The sequence below is a fragment of the Gaeumannomyces tritici genome, assembly GCF_000145635.1.
Source record: "Gaeumannomyces tritici R3-111a-1 unplaced genomic scaffold supercont2.3, whole genome shotgun sequence".
NCBI lineage: Eukaryota > Fungi > Ascomycota > Sordariomycetes > Magnaporthales > Magnaporthaceae > Gaeumannomyces > Gaeumannomyces tritici.
Window position 1 is genome coordinate 1114751 of NW_008804547.1, and position 15389 is coordinate 1130139.

Consider the following 15389-nt stretch of genomic DNA (forward strand, 5'->3'; position numbering starts at 1 on the left):
TGGCTTGGCTTTGAGCGAATGTCTTGGGGCTCATTGTTTGTTTCCACCGCCCACTCGGATATAGTCTTGTTTCCTTTGGCCAATGTGTAGATGGTGGTGGCTCGTACCTGCTGCCCTTGGCGGCTGCTCGGGGTCTCTTGGCGTGTCTTTGAAGCCTAGTCTAGGCCGCTTCTCACGCGAATATCAACGCGCGTCGTCCAGAGCTGTGAAGGCTGCTGCTCACGGGCCTATCCAGCGCTACCTTGGCGTGTCTCTCATGTCATAAATGCTACCATCTCTGCTAGGGGGCCGCGGCGTGGCGACGGGACGAGGAGTAGCAGGCCGCTTGGCCTTGCCAAAATCTCAGAGCGTGGGTGCTAAAATTTAAGGCGTCTTAGTCGGCATAACTCTGTCGGATGAAGCACTCTGGCTGCGTCCACAAATATTTCTTATCGAGCCACAGCTGTAAAAGACCCATCCAAAATAGCTCTCGCTCTAGATAACAGCCCCACCAGGAGTCCTCTCGGGCGTCCAAGCCCCTCCCACCTGGCCGCCACCGCCGGCCACCGCCACCCCCACCGCCTTCTCCGCGTCCCCTTCTCCCGGGGCCGCCACCACCCCGGCCACAGGACCCCCAGCCGCCCCGCCGCCCCGCCGCCGCCGCGCGCGCCCACCCTCGTTGCGCGCCGAGTCCTCGCGCATGCGGCGGATCACGGGGCTGCGCGCGCGGATGCGCCCGCCGTATCTATAAAACGCCACGGGCACCGGTATGAGCACGACCTCGAGCAGGCCGAGCAGCGTCCCCGCCCAGCGCGGCGACAGCGCCGCGTACATGGACGGGCCAAAGAGCGGAAAGGTGGCGCCGAACGCGGACCGGATCACGGCGTTGCCCGCCATGGCCGAGGCGGCGTAGATGCCGTAGGCGCTCGCAATGTAGTTGCTGCCGTAGATGAAGCAGAGCGTGTTCCCGGCCCCGAACGGCACGCCCGCCGCGATGGGCACGGCCCAGTGGACGGTGGCGGGCAGCGACGTCCACGCGAAGGCGAGCTGCCCGACCGGGGCCAGCACCGCGCCGACGACCATGAGACTGGCGGCCGCCTCGGGCCGGGGGCGACCCGTCTCCGGGTCGCGCGGGTGCGCGTTGATGAGGCGCCGGCAGAGCGGCTCGGCCGCGATGGCGACGAGGGTGCCAACCCCCTGCCCCAGGAAGGAGAGCCCCGTCGTGGCGACGGACCAGCCGCGGTGCTGCGCGAACACGACCGGGTACGCCACGAAGCAGAGGTACAGGATGCCGTAGATGACGGATATCCACGTGTTGAAGAACCACAGCATCGGCTCCGTGGCGGCGAGCACGAAGGGGCGGCCGAGGTTGAGCCTCACCAGGTCCGCCCTCGACATGTTGCGCTCGTCGTAGCGGCTCCACCAGCGGTCGTCGTCCGTCTCCTTGCGGCGCCTGGCCGCCTTGGCCTGGAGGATGACGGGCGCGTACGTCTCCTTGACCGTCACCATCAGGACGACGGTCAGGCCCGCGAGGATCAAGGCCAGCCAGTTGTTCCAGCGCCAGCCGAGAAACTGGGACACGAAGCCTCCTATCAAGGGGCCCGTTATGGGTCCGTTAAAAGGGGCGATACTCCAGAGCGACATGCAAAGTGCACGGTGCTCCTCGTTGGAAATGTCGACGATGGTGCCGGTGGCGAGGGATATCATGACGGCTCCGAAGAGGGCTCTGTGCAAGAACAACACTAGACATCAGCACCCCATAGGCGTTGCGGAAATGGAGGGGAGTGAGTTACAACTTACCCCACAAACCTGACGACAATAATCCCCCACAAGGACGTGGCCACGCCCGTGGGGATCACGAGCAGCGCAAAAACGGACATGCAGCAAATGTACAGCGGCCTGCGCCCGTACAGCTCGCTGAGCGGCGCCATGACGATGCTGCCAACGGCCAGCCCCATCAGGTAGCTCGTCACCCCGAGTGTGGCGACGGTGGTGCTCTGGACGCCAAACTCGGCCATGAGGAGCGGGATCGCGGCCGTGTAGCTGGTGCTGTACAACACGACGACCCAAGTCGAGAAGGAGACGCAGAAGATGACCCAGCCGCGGTACAGGATCGGCCAGGAGCGCGGGTTGTCGCTCGTTCCACCGCCACCGCCGTCCCCATCTTTGCTGTCGCCCTCGGCGTCGCCTTCGTCGAACACGACCTCGTACTCGGGGGCCCGGGAGGCTGCGCTTCGAGCGCTGGCAGCTGTCTGAAGACGTGATAGCGGCTCTTCGCCCACAAAGCCACCGGGCTCGTCGCCGTCGTCATGATTCGGCCGCCCGGGATCATGGCTGCTGGCGCCAGGGAGAGACCCGCGCTCGGATCGTGCACAAGAGCTCCTTCGGTGCTGTAAGCTTGTGCGGGCGCTTGCGGGTGGTTTCAAAGGTTCTAGTTGAGCCGCAGTCCTCGTATCCTGCTCGCGTTCTGTCTCGGTCACAGATCCCACCCTGCTGCGGGCTGGACTGTGGTCCGACCCAGCCGATCCATCTGAAAGAGAGGTTACGGAGCCTGCGTCTGGGTCCTTCTCGGGCTTCTCGAGGCCCCTGTCGGGAGCCGCCATCTGCGCTTGCACCGCGGTGACTCGGCTATCCCTTTTTAGCAGCAGCACTCCGATACCAAGTTCTCGGCTTGAGGCTTCGACTGCGCAAAGGAAAAGTTCAAGGAGGTGCACAAAACGGACACAAGGCACAGGCTATCCGAGGGAGCGTAATGAAACAGCAAAAGCCCAAGTCTAAATCAAAAGGACAACACGGAGATAAAACGGCAGAAAACAGCAGTCGATGACGACCCACAACCTGGACCTCGGATTTGGGGGATGCCAAGAACAGGAGCCCAGATCCGCAGCCCTGGGATGGAAGCCAAGGCATGTACTAGGTACCCCACGATTGCAACCCTCCAGGGCAGGGGAATGGGAAAATGCGCAGGTTATAAAGAGAAGGAGAGACGCCAGGAGGAATGGGGAGCTGGAGGGGTTGTTTCTGTGAGATTGTTGGTGGCCACAGCAGGCCTTTTCCAGCCCGGGAGCGAACCCGTCACCAAAGAGGGCAACCAACCTCCATGGCGGATCGGGGTCCGCCAGGCCCGACCATCCATCCCCTTGTGCAGCGAACAGGAGAGGACGAGCAAGCAGCAACAAACAGCTCGGCCGGCCAGCCGAGTTCGGACTTCGGCCTTTTGGTCCAGCTCCACTTGCTGATTACCTGGGTACATAGCGGGCCATAATTCTGCGCAGCCCGCCGCAGCCAGCCGCTGTCGGGAGGGAGGGATGCGCAAACAGTCATATGCGGTGTGTGTGTGTGTGTGTGTGTGGTGGTGGTGGTGGTTGCTCCTGCCTGCTTACCAACCTCGCATGCCAAAAAGGAAAGGGAAAACGAGGGGCTGCGACGGCTGCGTTCTCGGCCATCAGAGCATTGGCTCCAACCCGCCACCGGCAATGCGTGTGGTGGTGGTATGTCCGCGCAGCCGCCGTTCCACCACACGTTCTAGGCGTCGTGGGAGCTGCACGTTGTCTTGCCCATCACGTCGGTGGAGGTGGTGGTGGATGCGAGGTCCCCCCTATTAGTGCGCTTTGGGTATACTGTGTATGCGGCTCCCCCGCTTTTTGGCGCCGTTCCGCCAGTTCCGCGAGGGAAATTGAAAGGGCGTGCGCCCGTGACCAAAAGGGCGCCAGCGATGGATTGTAGCAGCCAGCACCCGAGGAGTAGCACAGCATGGCCACTCGGACGCCAGCTTCCGACCGGCCGAGACGGTTTCCTGTTGGGCTTGATGGTAAGAAGTGTGAGCAGGCGTGATGAGATGAGAAGCGGCTGCAGGAGTGGGGTTGCAGTGAGCGAGACGCATGGCGGAGCGGGTTACCAATCTGGGAACTTGGGACTGGAGGATACGCCGCAATCCGAGGCAATCTCATCCATCATGACGGTCCGGCTCCACACAGCGTGGTGTACCTATAATGACTAAAAAATATTGAGAAACTCAGATTTGCAGACCCCCACTTGACACTACATGGCGTCACTGCAGCTACTCCCTCAGATGCATACAAACAATGTTATTTAGAGGCGACCTAGTCGCATTATCATCATGGTATTACTAGTAAGGAGACTATCTGCTGAAGAGCCCGCCGTCCTAAACAGAGCACATCTCTCGAAGCACCCTCTCTTCTGGTTGCTACTCTCAAAGGTCGGCGCCGCTAGATGCGGATGCATCCCATCATCGCTTCTCATGATAAGCTCCAGTTCCCAGCTCTTATGTACTCGCGGCGTGAGCCACACAATCGGACAGGCCGCACTCTTGAGGCCGGGCCCGTCAAAAAAAAGTAAGCAAAGGAATAAAGCAACATGGCGACCGAAACCCGATCGGTAGACGAAACTCCTATCGCCAAACGAACGCCCACGCCTTCTTTCGATTCCCACACGCCCTCATGAGACCAACCGCTGTATGAGATCCCACAAACCATTTAGCACAAAGGTCACATGAAAACAAAAATTGAAGGAGAAAAAAAACCGCAAAACAAGAAGGGTAGGACAAACGAAAAAAAGAATCGGTGATGGTATGTGGTATCAAAACCAAGGGGAAAACATCGGAAAAGGAGACACGGCAAGGGTTGGTATGAGTACACACCCGCCATCAGAGGTCGATGACCATGGCGGATGATAGGGGGGCGTTGGCGCTGGGCGAACCGAGCCCGTAGCTGTTCGAGCTCGATTTTGTGGACGTCAGTTTGGCCTGTTTCTCACGCTCCTGTTTTTCGCGCTCGATCTGCTCCTTCTCGAGCTTAGTGATGCGAGGCTTCCGAACCGTAGCGCCGCCGCGCGAGCCAGGCCCGCCCCGGCTGCCACGTCCGGAGGCACCACCGCGAGCAGATGCGCGGGTTGCGCCGCCGCGGCTTCCGCGCCCACCACGTCCACGTTTGGGAGGACCCTCGGATCTAAATGTGCCCACCAACGTTAGCCAACCTTTCTTGTCATACAAACTTCTGTAAGGAGCAGAGCATGAGACACGTACCCAGGTGCGGGCTTCTCAACCTCAGGGATCAGCGGACCCGAATAAACGAAGAATCCGTCCTTGCTCGCCGCGGCCTGCTCCTCCCAGAGCATCTCAGAGTCGTCGACAAAGTCGTCCTCCTTGTCATATTCGTCCTCTTTGAAGTTTCGCTTGCGCCGAATCTTTTTGGGAGCGTCGTCAGCTGCGGCGTCCGGGCCGCTAGCGACAGCCGCGGCGGCATTGCCGTTTTCGGCATTGCTCTCATCCGCGCCCGACTCTTGGTCCGTCTCTTCGTCGCACGTCTCACGACCGGATCCCGCCTTCTCATTCTTCTCGAGCGCGGATGCCGCAGCCGCGATCCGCGCTTTACGGTCGCGGTGCGCAGCCTCGCGAGGATGGAGGGCGTCCCAGCCGTACTTGTCCTCCGCCATGCGCATGAAGTTAACGTATTTGTTGGTCTCGCCGTTCAGGGCAATCTCGAGCACGATGGACGGTGCCTGTTTCTTATCCGCCGGATTGGCCTTTCCAAAGTCGAGGATCGATCGCTCATTGCCGTCATCTGGGAAGTCTGGAATCGGAGGCATCGCGACACCGGAAACTCTGGGCGAAGACGTCGAGCTAGTGCCCTTTTGCTTGTTGCGCTCCTGGAGGACCATCGAATGGACCTTCTTGCTGGGTGCAGACGCAGGCGCCGCTGCAGTTGTGTCCTTGTCCTTTGATGCAGTAGACGAAGTGGACTTTGCAGTATCCGAGCCCTTCGCAGAAACAGGAGGCGCTTTGAGCGAAGGAATAGCGGATCCGGTCGACTTTCTAGTTGCCTTGGTTACCTCAGAGGCCGGTGCGGTCTTGGACTTCTCGGTCGACGTCGTCTTAGTTCTTGTTCCCTCGGGAGCAGCCTTGGTCTTGGTGCTCTCGGACGCCGGTACCGTTTTGGTCTCCTTAGCCTCAGCCGCGGACGCAGGTTGCCTGGGTTCACTAACGGGCGAAACAGCTGGGGCTGCGGGGCGGTGGGCCGGCACGGTTGTAGCGGCAAATGATGATGCATTGCGAACGGTGGTGGAGGGCGAAGTTGGCGTCGACGTCGACTCCGGGAACCGGCTGAATGATTGATTAAGAACAGGGGGCGAGCGCATCTGCGTCGATGGGACCGGATCGACGAGGCTTGCTATCGAAGGCGATGCGCTGGCGCGGTTGGGCATTTGCGACGGAGCACGCGGAGAGCCAAGCGAGCCGGTGCCGTAGGGGTCGCGAGCGAGCATCGTCTCGCGAACGGGGTCATAGTTGGAATTTGATCGTACAGGATCGTAAGATTGGCCGCTGGTCCTCGGGGGCGGCGAGTGCTGGGGAGGAGGAGGGGAGTCGTCGTTGAGGATATTTCGCATGGATCCAGGCATGGATTCGCGCTTGATAGCCGGTTTCGGGGCGGCCGGGGGTGGTTGCTGTTGGGCTTGCTGCGGACGGACTGGGGGGTCAAGGTCCATACGCATCGAGGCCAGCTCTGTGATCTTGGGCTGGCGAAGGGTCTCCGGGCCGGTCGAAAACGATCTACCCTCTCGGTCCGGGGCACCGTCAACATCTGTTGGGGGTGCCTTACGCTTACGCTGGACGGGGGGAGCGCCGGGATCCTTGGGCTTCCGGGGCTTTCGTTGTTTGGCGGGAGCCTCTGGGTTGTTAATCGAGCTTCCGTCGGCAGGCGATCCGGCGGCGGCGGCTGCAGCCTTCTTCGCAGCAGCAGCGGCCGCGGCCGCGCCGGGTTTCCGGCCAGGCTTTTTGCGAGGAAGTCCAGCAGCAGTCAGTGGAACATTGGGTTGGGGCTCTTGCTGGAGGAGCCCGAACCTGGCTTGGGCGGCCGTGTCGACAATGATCTCGTCGCCCATAGCGATGTTGGCGCGGCCTTGGTGGAGGCGTGACGGGGAACCTGGATCCGAAATTGAACCTGAGGGAGGAGACGACAGCGATGGCGACGAGCTGTACTGTGCCATTCTTCGCCCTGAACCCCTAGCAGGCCAATGCTGCTCCCCTCCCGACAGCGAGGGAAACTTTGGCGACGCGTTCGAACCTTGAAAGTGCAGAAAAAATACGACGGGGAAAGGGTGCAGACGAGCGTGGAGTTGACACTAAGGATTAATTGGTGCACATTTGGGGACCCTGAATAACGTCACGGTGGTGACCGTGAAGCGTGTGGAGCGGACCAATCAAGAGACGCAGAACGATCGCGAACCAGGGCGGTGGCCAGCTGTGGTGCTGACGGGGCCGGTAACGTGACCCGTCTGCCGGATTAGGCGTGGATGGGCTGCTTCCAGTCGGGTGGCGGTCGTTTGGGAGGGTGGACAGTGCGTTGGGTGGAGCTCTCAGGTTGCGAATATCCTCAGCAGCCCGACTGCAGAATCCGCCGACGCGCAGCGGCAATCGCGAATATTGCAGGTCGAAAAAAACACAGACGACGGGCGGGCGGCGATATATCAGGTGCAGCGGGAGATGCAGGAGACTCTGCAGAATCGAACAATGGTATTTTCAAGATAAAAACGATTGGGATGGCGACGCTGTTGATGGAAAAGGGCGTTTCACCGCCAGGGAAAAAGGATTGTGGTGGGTGGAAGTGGTGGGAAAAGATCGTGGTTTGGGCAGTTGGGGGGAGAAAAAGAGATTGGGGATGGCTGCGTTTTGAGAAGGTAGGAAAAATTTTAGGCAGGGAAGAAACGGGCACAAGAAAACTGGGGGGTGCGGCGGCCTTGGGCCATCTGGAATAGAGTCAATTATTAAACAAAAGGCGAATTAAAAACACCAAGCCGTGGCTAGCTTGGGGCGCGGGACAGGCCAGGTCGCATTGCAACAGCGCCGAGGGCGGACGAGGAAGGCAAGGGGGAAAGGGGAAAGGGGGGGGCTTCGAGATGGGATGTGGCCAGAGTCAAAGGACCAGCCAGACCCGAACGGCATCAGACCGCCGAGCGAGTTGGGGGCGCCAGAAACGAGAAACACCAGGCCTAGCAGCACGATGGGAACGGGCAGCCGACGTGATGCCTCCATGCGACCAGGATGGGGAATCGACCGGCGCAGCGGGTAGGTGGGCAGGCACCAGGGAGGGAGGGAGCACAGTCCATCTCGGACAGCCTGCCCTGCCTGGGCTCTTTTGGCACATGGGCTCTGGTCACCCGCGATGGCAAGAGAGACAACGGGGGAGCGCTGCCGAACATCGAGAATACCCCCAGTGACGGCCATGGATAGGGCGGCGGCCAGGTTGCGGGCGCGCGCACTGTTGGGCCGGCCGGCTGGCTGGCTGACCAGGGCGGCGCGCAGCTGCATGGCGTTTGTGGTGTGCGTTTGCAAGGCGTGCGGCAGGCAAGAAGAAAAAAATTGGAAAAAGAAACTCTCGGGTGGGGCCCCCCAATTGGATTCCGACAAAGGCGACAGCCGCAGGCTGCAGGCAGAAAAAGAGATGCACGCACAAATGGAAGTTGAAAAAACGCCCGGGATTGGAAAGGTGGGTGCGAGCCCCAGGGAGCTGGCTGGATCCACCCCCGACGAAAAAGGGTGTTGTTGTGCTGTGGTGGGGACCGCGTGTCTGGCGGGTAATGACATGGCTCGTGCAAGAGGAGCCAGACGCAGGTCAGGTTCCAGCTTGGGTGCGGGACGGCGGCTTGACCCCCCTGCTCCGGAGGTTAATGTTTCTTTTGGCGTGGGCCAAAAGGTGTGCACGCAGCCAAGAGCGCGTGGGGATGGTGGGATGGGGAAGGTGGAAGCCCACCAGTCGATTGGTGGAGGGGTTAGCTGCATGAGATGCTCCCGCCAGACCCCGGCCAGGTACCGAGGTACCTCCCCACCCTGCCGTGCTTGCCAATTTAAGCACACCCGGTAGCCTCATTCGGTTCCACGGCGGTACAGGCCATGCCGAACATGGGGCAGTGAGCTTGCACATCAAACTTGAAGCATGGGACGAATCCGCCGGGAGGACAAAGAACAAAAACGGAAAGGGCCAGGAAACGCCACAAACAATCTGCCAAGAGTTGGCCCGATAGAGGGGGCATTGATCCGAGTGGGAAACCTGAGCGATGTTTCTTGTCTTCGTCCGTGATATGTGCATTGGTACCAGCCAGGATTCCTAAATAGGCTGACAGGGGCCGAATCATGAGCCCAAAGATAAATCCTTCCAGACAATTGCCTGTCGAGAAACTCCCTGGTTTCGGAGCGAGGACTTGTGCAGATCATCCGTGCAGTTTTTATTGTTGGTGGGAAGTATATATACAACGTCGCTCAGCAATTTGGTACGAGGTACAAAGGCATAGGTACTCGCTAGTTCAATTCTGGACGCCTAGCCGTTGGTGTAACCTCTGCATAACCAACCCGTGCAGCACGGAAAGACGCAATATACGGGCGAATGGGCTGCATTAGAGCCAGCGGCTTGTGAGTATGAGTGTTGCATGGCTATTCGATTTGTATCGATGTTGTTTGTTTATGTGTCTTTGCCCCATCTTTTTCGGTATTTTATACTATCTGTTTCTGTCTGCTTCTTTTTCAACATGACAAAAGATCACAAAAAATCAATCACAGCTGACGCTCATTCCGAATTGAAGCTTGTGCTTGTTAAACGTGATGGGGATTCGTCAGGTCGGCAGGTCGGTCGGCTCAAGTGTCAGGGGGCGACTGTGCAAGCCGAGTTTCGCCTGGCCTAATCTTGGCCTGAAACGGCTGGGCTGACGGTCCCTGCTTCTGGAATGCCCATCAGTTGATCTGTTCCCGATCGACGCTAATGCACCCGATGTGGCTAGAGCGCAACCCCGCCTGCCGGGCTAACACCAGCCACAAGGCTGGGCTTTTTATTGCCGTGTCGCGCGTTTCTGAGGCGCGCGCGGTGGGGTAATCCGCATGACACCCATTTCTCGTCCCTCTTGCCACAACGCCCGTCATCACTTCGCCGTTGGACGATAGCCCGAAGCCCATATGAGTGGTGTGTCGTCGAAAAACAGCAGACATGGAATCGACTTTGCGAGTTTTCGACATTCAAGAAAAGCAGACCGGCGAGGCAAAAGCCCCGAGCTTCCCCCAAATCAAATCCACCGCCTCCGGCTTTCCCGAACACAAGAAGAGGTCGCGAGTGTCCACTTTCAAGAAGCAAAGGCGGGAGGCCGGGGCAGGAGGTGGCGACAACAAAGGGGAAGTCAGGCGGGATGTGCCGGCATCCATAGCGCCAGAGCCCCGCAGCGGACCGGGCGGTGCCGGGGGAGGACCAGCCAACGGCCTCGTCCCTCCCGGGCCGGAAAGGCGAACAATCGATAGGGAGAACCGCCAGAGGCTGGCGGCGATGTCGTCCGCCGAGATCGCCGACGCTCAGGCGGAACTCCTGTCGTCCTTGGACCCAAACGTCTTGCAGATGCTCCTACGCCGCGCGAACCTAGACGAGAAGCCCCCCGGCCCGGACCCATTCGCGATGGATAGCGTGAGCTCCGCCCCGCTGCCGGCATCAACAAAGACGGAAGGGGCGGAAGGGGCGGAAGAAAATACAATGAAGGAGCTTCGAGCTCCCAAAAAGACGGTGTCGTTTGCCGCAACGGTCGAAGACGAAGTCCCCGAACCGCCATCACGGCAGCAGCAGCCAGACCAAGCGCCGCCGGAGCAGCCGTCGCCGGCGCCACAGCAACAACAGGAACCGCCCAAGGCGAGCACCAACACCACGCACTTCCCCCACGCGACCGGCCCGCCCGAGCTCGACCCCTCGGACCCCAACTTCCTCGAGGCGCTGCACCAAAAGTACTTCCCCAACCTCGCGGCCGACCCGGCCAAGCTGGCATGGATGGCCCCACTGCCGACCGAAGGCTCGCCCGCGGACCGCGACTCCCCCTACTACCCGGGCCAGACCAGCCTGGCCGTGTCGCAGCTGCGGTTCGACTTCGCCGGCCGCCTGCTCCCTCCGCGCCTGAGCCGCCAGATCCCGACCACCAAGGGCCTGCACCACCACGGCGAGGCGCCCGAGGCCGCGGGCTACACGGTCGCCGAGCTGGCCCGCCTCGCCCGCAGTGCCGTCCCCGCCCAGCGCTGCATCGCCTTCCGGACCCTCGGCCGCATCCTGTTCCGCCTCGGCAAGGGCGAGTGGGGCCCCGGCGACGAGGGCTCCATGGCCATGGGCGTCTTCCGCCAGGTCAGCGAGGGCCGCGTCCTCGACAGCCTCAACGAGGCCGCCTCGGTCGAGGAGGGCACGGGCCACCGCGCCGCCAGGGCCTACGCCATCGAGGCCCTGTGGCTGTACGAGAAGGGCGGCTGGAGAGCCAGCTTTTCTGGGCGTTGATATTGGCCTATCACAGCAGAGAGGCGCGGCCGTAAATTGGCTTGTCTAAGCTGTATGGGGTGAACTTTTGTGTAGTGTCTCCAGGACCCAGGTTCAATACCATGATACCCAACTGCGCGCGAAGCGGACTCTAAAGTATCTTGTCCAAAGTGACCTTTTCACCTGACCTTGACAGTTACTACCACAACAGTCACGGTTTTTTGTCTCACTACTTGCCGAGATGGATGGCTACACTCTATGGCTTATACATATCATCACTTGCCCCGCTTGGCCTTTACAAGCCGTGGGGAGTAACCATCCATCTTGGGAAGTAGTGAGGCAAAAGCGTGTCTCGGGAAGTAACAAGTGTTAAAGAGTCGGGTGGAGAGAGCCACCTTAGGATTTCTTGCGAGACCGCATTGTGTATGGTGGCTTTTATACCATGATACTCCTGAAATTGCCGGTGGTTGGGTGGGCGTTGGGGAGTCGGTAGCCACGCCGTCAGAGACGCAGGCGCAAGGGCTTTGCCCGATGGTCACGATGCATGTCCTGGGGTGGAGGGCAAGCCCGCCTCGAAAACACATCGCACCAGCTCACAACACCTACATACGAGGTGGCTCGTCAGGAATTCGACGGCGGTTATTCTTGTGAGAGGCCGCGCGCGTGTCCACTTGGACAGGAGTGGGGGTCAGAGTTGGACAGACCATGATATGCTGGCAATGGGACATTAATCTCCACGTTGTATTTTGGTCGATTTCCCAGCAGCCGAATGTAAATACCAACTCCCGCATGTTTGAAGGATCAGGGGTCATAGAGAAACACGGGAAAGATGGCCAAGGAAGAATGAAAAAAAAAAGATAAAAGGCTACCCTCTCCAGAGATACAGAAATTCTACCCATCCCACCCACCCCTGCTTTTCAGATTATCCGACCTGAAAGAGCAATGCCGTGAGGTGACGAAAGACAAAAACACGAAAGAAGAAGAGCCACAGGAACCCGGTCGTCTGCCCACCGAGTTTAGAACAGACCCAACAGATCCTCGTTGTCGCTCTTTTTGGCCGCCGGAGCGCCACCGGGCTGTCCCTGCAGCTGCTGACCAGGAGGCGGCGGTGCGCTGGTGCCGCTCAGGTCCATGCCCGCGAACCCGTTCATAATGTCCCCCATGGCACCGGCACCGGCACCACCGGCCGCCGGGGCCGAGGGCGCCGCGTCAAAGAGGCCCATCATGTCGGCCATGCCGCCCGACGGCTGGGCGGGGCCGCCGCCCACGGGGCTCATGACGCGGTCGGGCGTGGCGGCGCCCTCGGCGGTGGCGGGCGCCGCACCGTCGAAGTCGATGTCGAGCAGGTTCTCCATGTTGTTCTGGGACCCCGTGGCCGCGCCCCCATTGGCGGCCGCGACGGCTGCCGCGATGGGGTTCTCGGCCGCCTCTTGCCTCTGCTCCTGGATGGCCGCGCGCTGGATCTCGTCGGCGCCGAACCGGCCCTTGCCAACGAACGACTCGGGCGGCTTGTGGTAGACAGACGCGAGCGTCGAGAGCTCCATCAGGAGTTGCTCGAGCAGCGCGGGAGGGAGTGACGTCATCGTCGTGCTGATGGCGGGCTTCTGCGAGATGACAATGTTCTGGGTGGCACGGAATCGACAAGGGGTCAGTGACATGGGTTGCGGAAACTGTAGACAAGTCAAGTGTAATAACCAACCTTTGCGATCTCCAGGTCGCCCGAAAGCAGACGCCAGTAAACATAGGCCCGATCTCGGATATCCGGGTTGTCGTTTTCCGCTGTTGCCATCTGGAGGATCTTTTGGACCAGACCCTGGTTGCTGCTGGGTTTCTTCAGGAAAAGCTTCACGACGGCCGTGAGGGTCTGGAGCTGTGTTTGGGTAAACTCCTCCATGAAGCCGTCCACGAAGCTCGTTAATATCTCGTCGGCGTTGCTGATCTTCTCGGCATACTCGCCCACGATCCAAATCAGCGACCCGCGCGCGTTGGGCTCGTCGAGCTCGTCAATATGCTCGCACAGGGTCGGGATGACGCCCTCGTAACCCGGGTACTTGCGCAATATGTCCTTGATGACGACAACGACCTCCTGCACGACATAGTTGACCTTGGTGGCCATGAGATCCAGCAGCGCGTTGACGCACTTCTCGCTCGCGCTCTCGATCTTGATGGCGACCTGGCCGATGGCCTTGACGGCCCTGCGCACAAAGTCCATGTCCACCTCGAGGGCGTACTCCTTGAGCTCTGCGAGGAGCTGCTCAAAGTTTTTGTCGTTGGCTATCCGCACCATGATTTCGAGCTTCTGCATCTTGACATAGGGCGGGTCGTTGTATTTGCAGAAAAATACCCTCAGCTCCTTGCTCAGGATGTCTGGCTTTGCTTGGAGGAGGAGATCGATGTTCCTGAGGGCGACGTATTGGACCTCGGGGGCGGAGGCGACAAGGGTGACTGCAAGGCGTGTTAGAGGGCGGGCCATTACATTTAGTTTGGACCAACAGGGGTCATATTACCTAGCGGAGGCGCCATCTTCTTCAGGTACTGCCTGACCGAATCCGGGCTGATGAACTTCATGTGGATGAAAACGACCTTGACGGCGGCCAGGACGACGCTGGGGTTGACGTGCTGGAACTGCGGCGCGACCCTCTCGCAGATGTGCTCCGACTCCTTGACGTCCTGGGGTGGGTAGTCGGCCAGGGTGGACAGGATGGTGACGCGCCCCCACTCGGTGCACTCGTTGAGGGCCATGAGGAGCTTCTTGAGCGTGGCCGGGGTGACGACGAGCGCCTTGGTCTCGGGCGCCGTCTCGGCGATCTCGGACAGGGCCTGGACCGAGTTGGCGACGACCATGGGGTTGGGGTCGCCGATCAGCTCCTGCAGCGTCTCGAGGAAGCCGTTCTCGATGCACATGGTCGGGTTCAGGTCAAAGAGCTTGGCGACGCAGATGGCGGCCGTCTTGCGCACGTAGGGTGACTCGTCCCGTAGCGTCTTGCGCAGCGGCTCCTCCATGTAGTCCACCATCTTGTCGACCCTGATGCAGCCCATGGTCCGGATCGCCAGCGCCCTGATGAGCGGGTTCGGGTCCTCCGAGTCCTGGACGAACGTGTTGACGGCGAGGATGCACAGGTCCGGGTGCGACTTTGCGTAGTTCCTAGTCCATCCTGTCAGCAACAAAGCGCATCGAGCAAAGGCTGTGGCAGGCGGACGCCGAGGTCGAGGCCTGAGCCACTCGGATCGGGCCGGTATGTGGGTGTGTATGTGAAGCAGACCAGCGGATATGGCGTCATGCATACATCAGGTAGAGATAGACCAGCTTCTTCTGATCGAGGTCCGCCGTTGCGATGTTCTTGAGCACGTCGGGGAAGAGGGCCGAGACGTCCTTGCCGAGCGTCATGGCCATGATGGTCTTCTGGATCGACTCCTTGCGCTCGTAGGCATACTGGGAGACCAGCCCTGCGCGGAGCTCAAACGTCTCTCCCTTCCTCGGGGCGGTAAAGGCCCCGCGGATCCTGTTTACCGCCATGGTACCGTCGAGCACCAGGCTGGGACGTCGGCGAGGTGGGGAGGGGCAGGGCAGTGACGGTCGGCTGGGCGTGAAGGCGACGAGTCCGAGGCTCGGCGGCGGGGAAGGTCGGTGGCTCAACGGGGCTCGCGGACGGGAGTCAGGCGCCGGGAGCGTCCATGGGAGCGTGTCGCGGAGATTCTGGGGAGGTATTGCGAGTCCCAAAGTCGATTAGGGGTCGGCAGGTTGGGCTGGCCATCAACACCCTCGCTGTCTCCACTGAAGCGCGCACCGCTGGCGCTGGCGGGCGCTGAGTGGCTGTGCTGAAATGTGGCGCGAGCTCCCTGGGCTGTGACAAGCCACCCCTCCCTGCGCCAAATGCTCACGATTCGAGTCTGACGATTCTTTGAGAAATCTGCATGCCCACTAGTCCAAGCAATTCTGGACAATAAGATCAACTAGACAAAGTGGTTGCTGAGTATTTATGCAGGAGGTCGCTTTAGAGAGAGGCACCGGGCTTTCCAAGCAAATCCGGGAGGCCGTTGGAAAACTCGAGCAAGAATCCAGAACACGAAGAAATATCCGAGCTGATCAGTTGGCGACTAAAGAAGCCCCAATGGTGTGTCCAACGC

The 15389-nt window shown here is 60.3% G+C and overlaps 5 protein-coding genes across 5 annotated transcripts; 2 read left to right on the forward strand and 3 right to left on the reverse strand.

The window, feature by feature from the left end:
* Window positions 1-411: 411 nt before the first annotated feature.
* On the reverse strand, window positions 412-3341 carry GGTG_05462 (hypothetical protein). Its single transcript, XM_009223265.1, has 2 exons — window positions 1780-3341; window positions 412-1705 (listed from the first exon to the last, which is right to left on the reverse strand). Exons 1-2 carry the CDS (start codon window positions 2580-2582, stop codon window positions 475-477), a joined length of 2034 nt encoding a protein of 677 aa, XP_009221529.1. The 5' UTR covers window positions 2583-3341; the 3' UTR covers window positions 412-474.
* On the forward strand, window positions 3288-4692 carry GGTG_05463 (hypothetical protein; the record flags this gene model as incomplete). The annotated part of the gene is made up of 2 exons (XM_009223266.1): window positions 3288-3470; window positions 4076-4692. The coding sequence occupies 2 exons, from the start codon at window positions 3288-3290 to the stop codon at window positions 4379-4381; spliced, it is 489 nt and encodes a 162-aa protein (XP_009221530.1). The 3' UTR covers window positions 4382-4692.
* GGTG_05464 (hypothetical protein) lies at window positions 4053-8081 on the reverse strand. Its single transcript, XM_009223267.1, has 2 exons — window positions 5024-8081; window positions 4053-4946 (listed from the first exon to the last, which is right to left on the reverse strand). The coding sequence occupies exons 1-2, from the start codon at window positions 6982-6984 to the stop codon at window positions 4646-4648; spliced, it is 2262 nt and encodes a 753-aa protein (XP_009221531.1). The 5' UTR covers window positions 6985-8081; the 3' UTR covers window positions 4053-4645.
* Window positions 8082-9861: 1780 nt separating this feature from the next.
* Window positions 9862-12168, forward strand: GGTG_05465 (hypothetical protein). Its single transcript, XM_009223268.1, has one exon. The coding sequence runs from the start codon at window positions 9972-9974 to the stop codon at window positions 11280-11282; it is 1311 nt and encodes a 436-aa protein (XP_009221532.1). The 5' UTR covers window positions 9862-9971; the 3' UTR covers window positions 11283-12168.
* Window positions 11523-15207, reverse strand: GGTG_05466 (AP-1 complex subunit beta-1). Its single transcript, XM_009223269.1, has 4 exons — window positions 14549-15207; window positions 13769-14406; window positions 12961-13706; window positions 11523-12883 (listed from the first exon to the last, which is right to left on the reverse strand). Exons 1-4 carry the CDS (start codon window positions 14776-14778, stop codon window positions 12278-12280), a joined length of 2220 nt encoding a protein of 739 aa, XP_009221533.1. The 5' UTR covers window positions 14779-15207; the 3' UTR covers window positions 11523-12277.
* Between the last annotated feature and the right edge of the window lie 182 nt (window positions 15208-15389).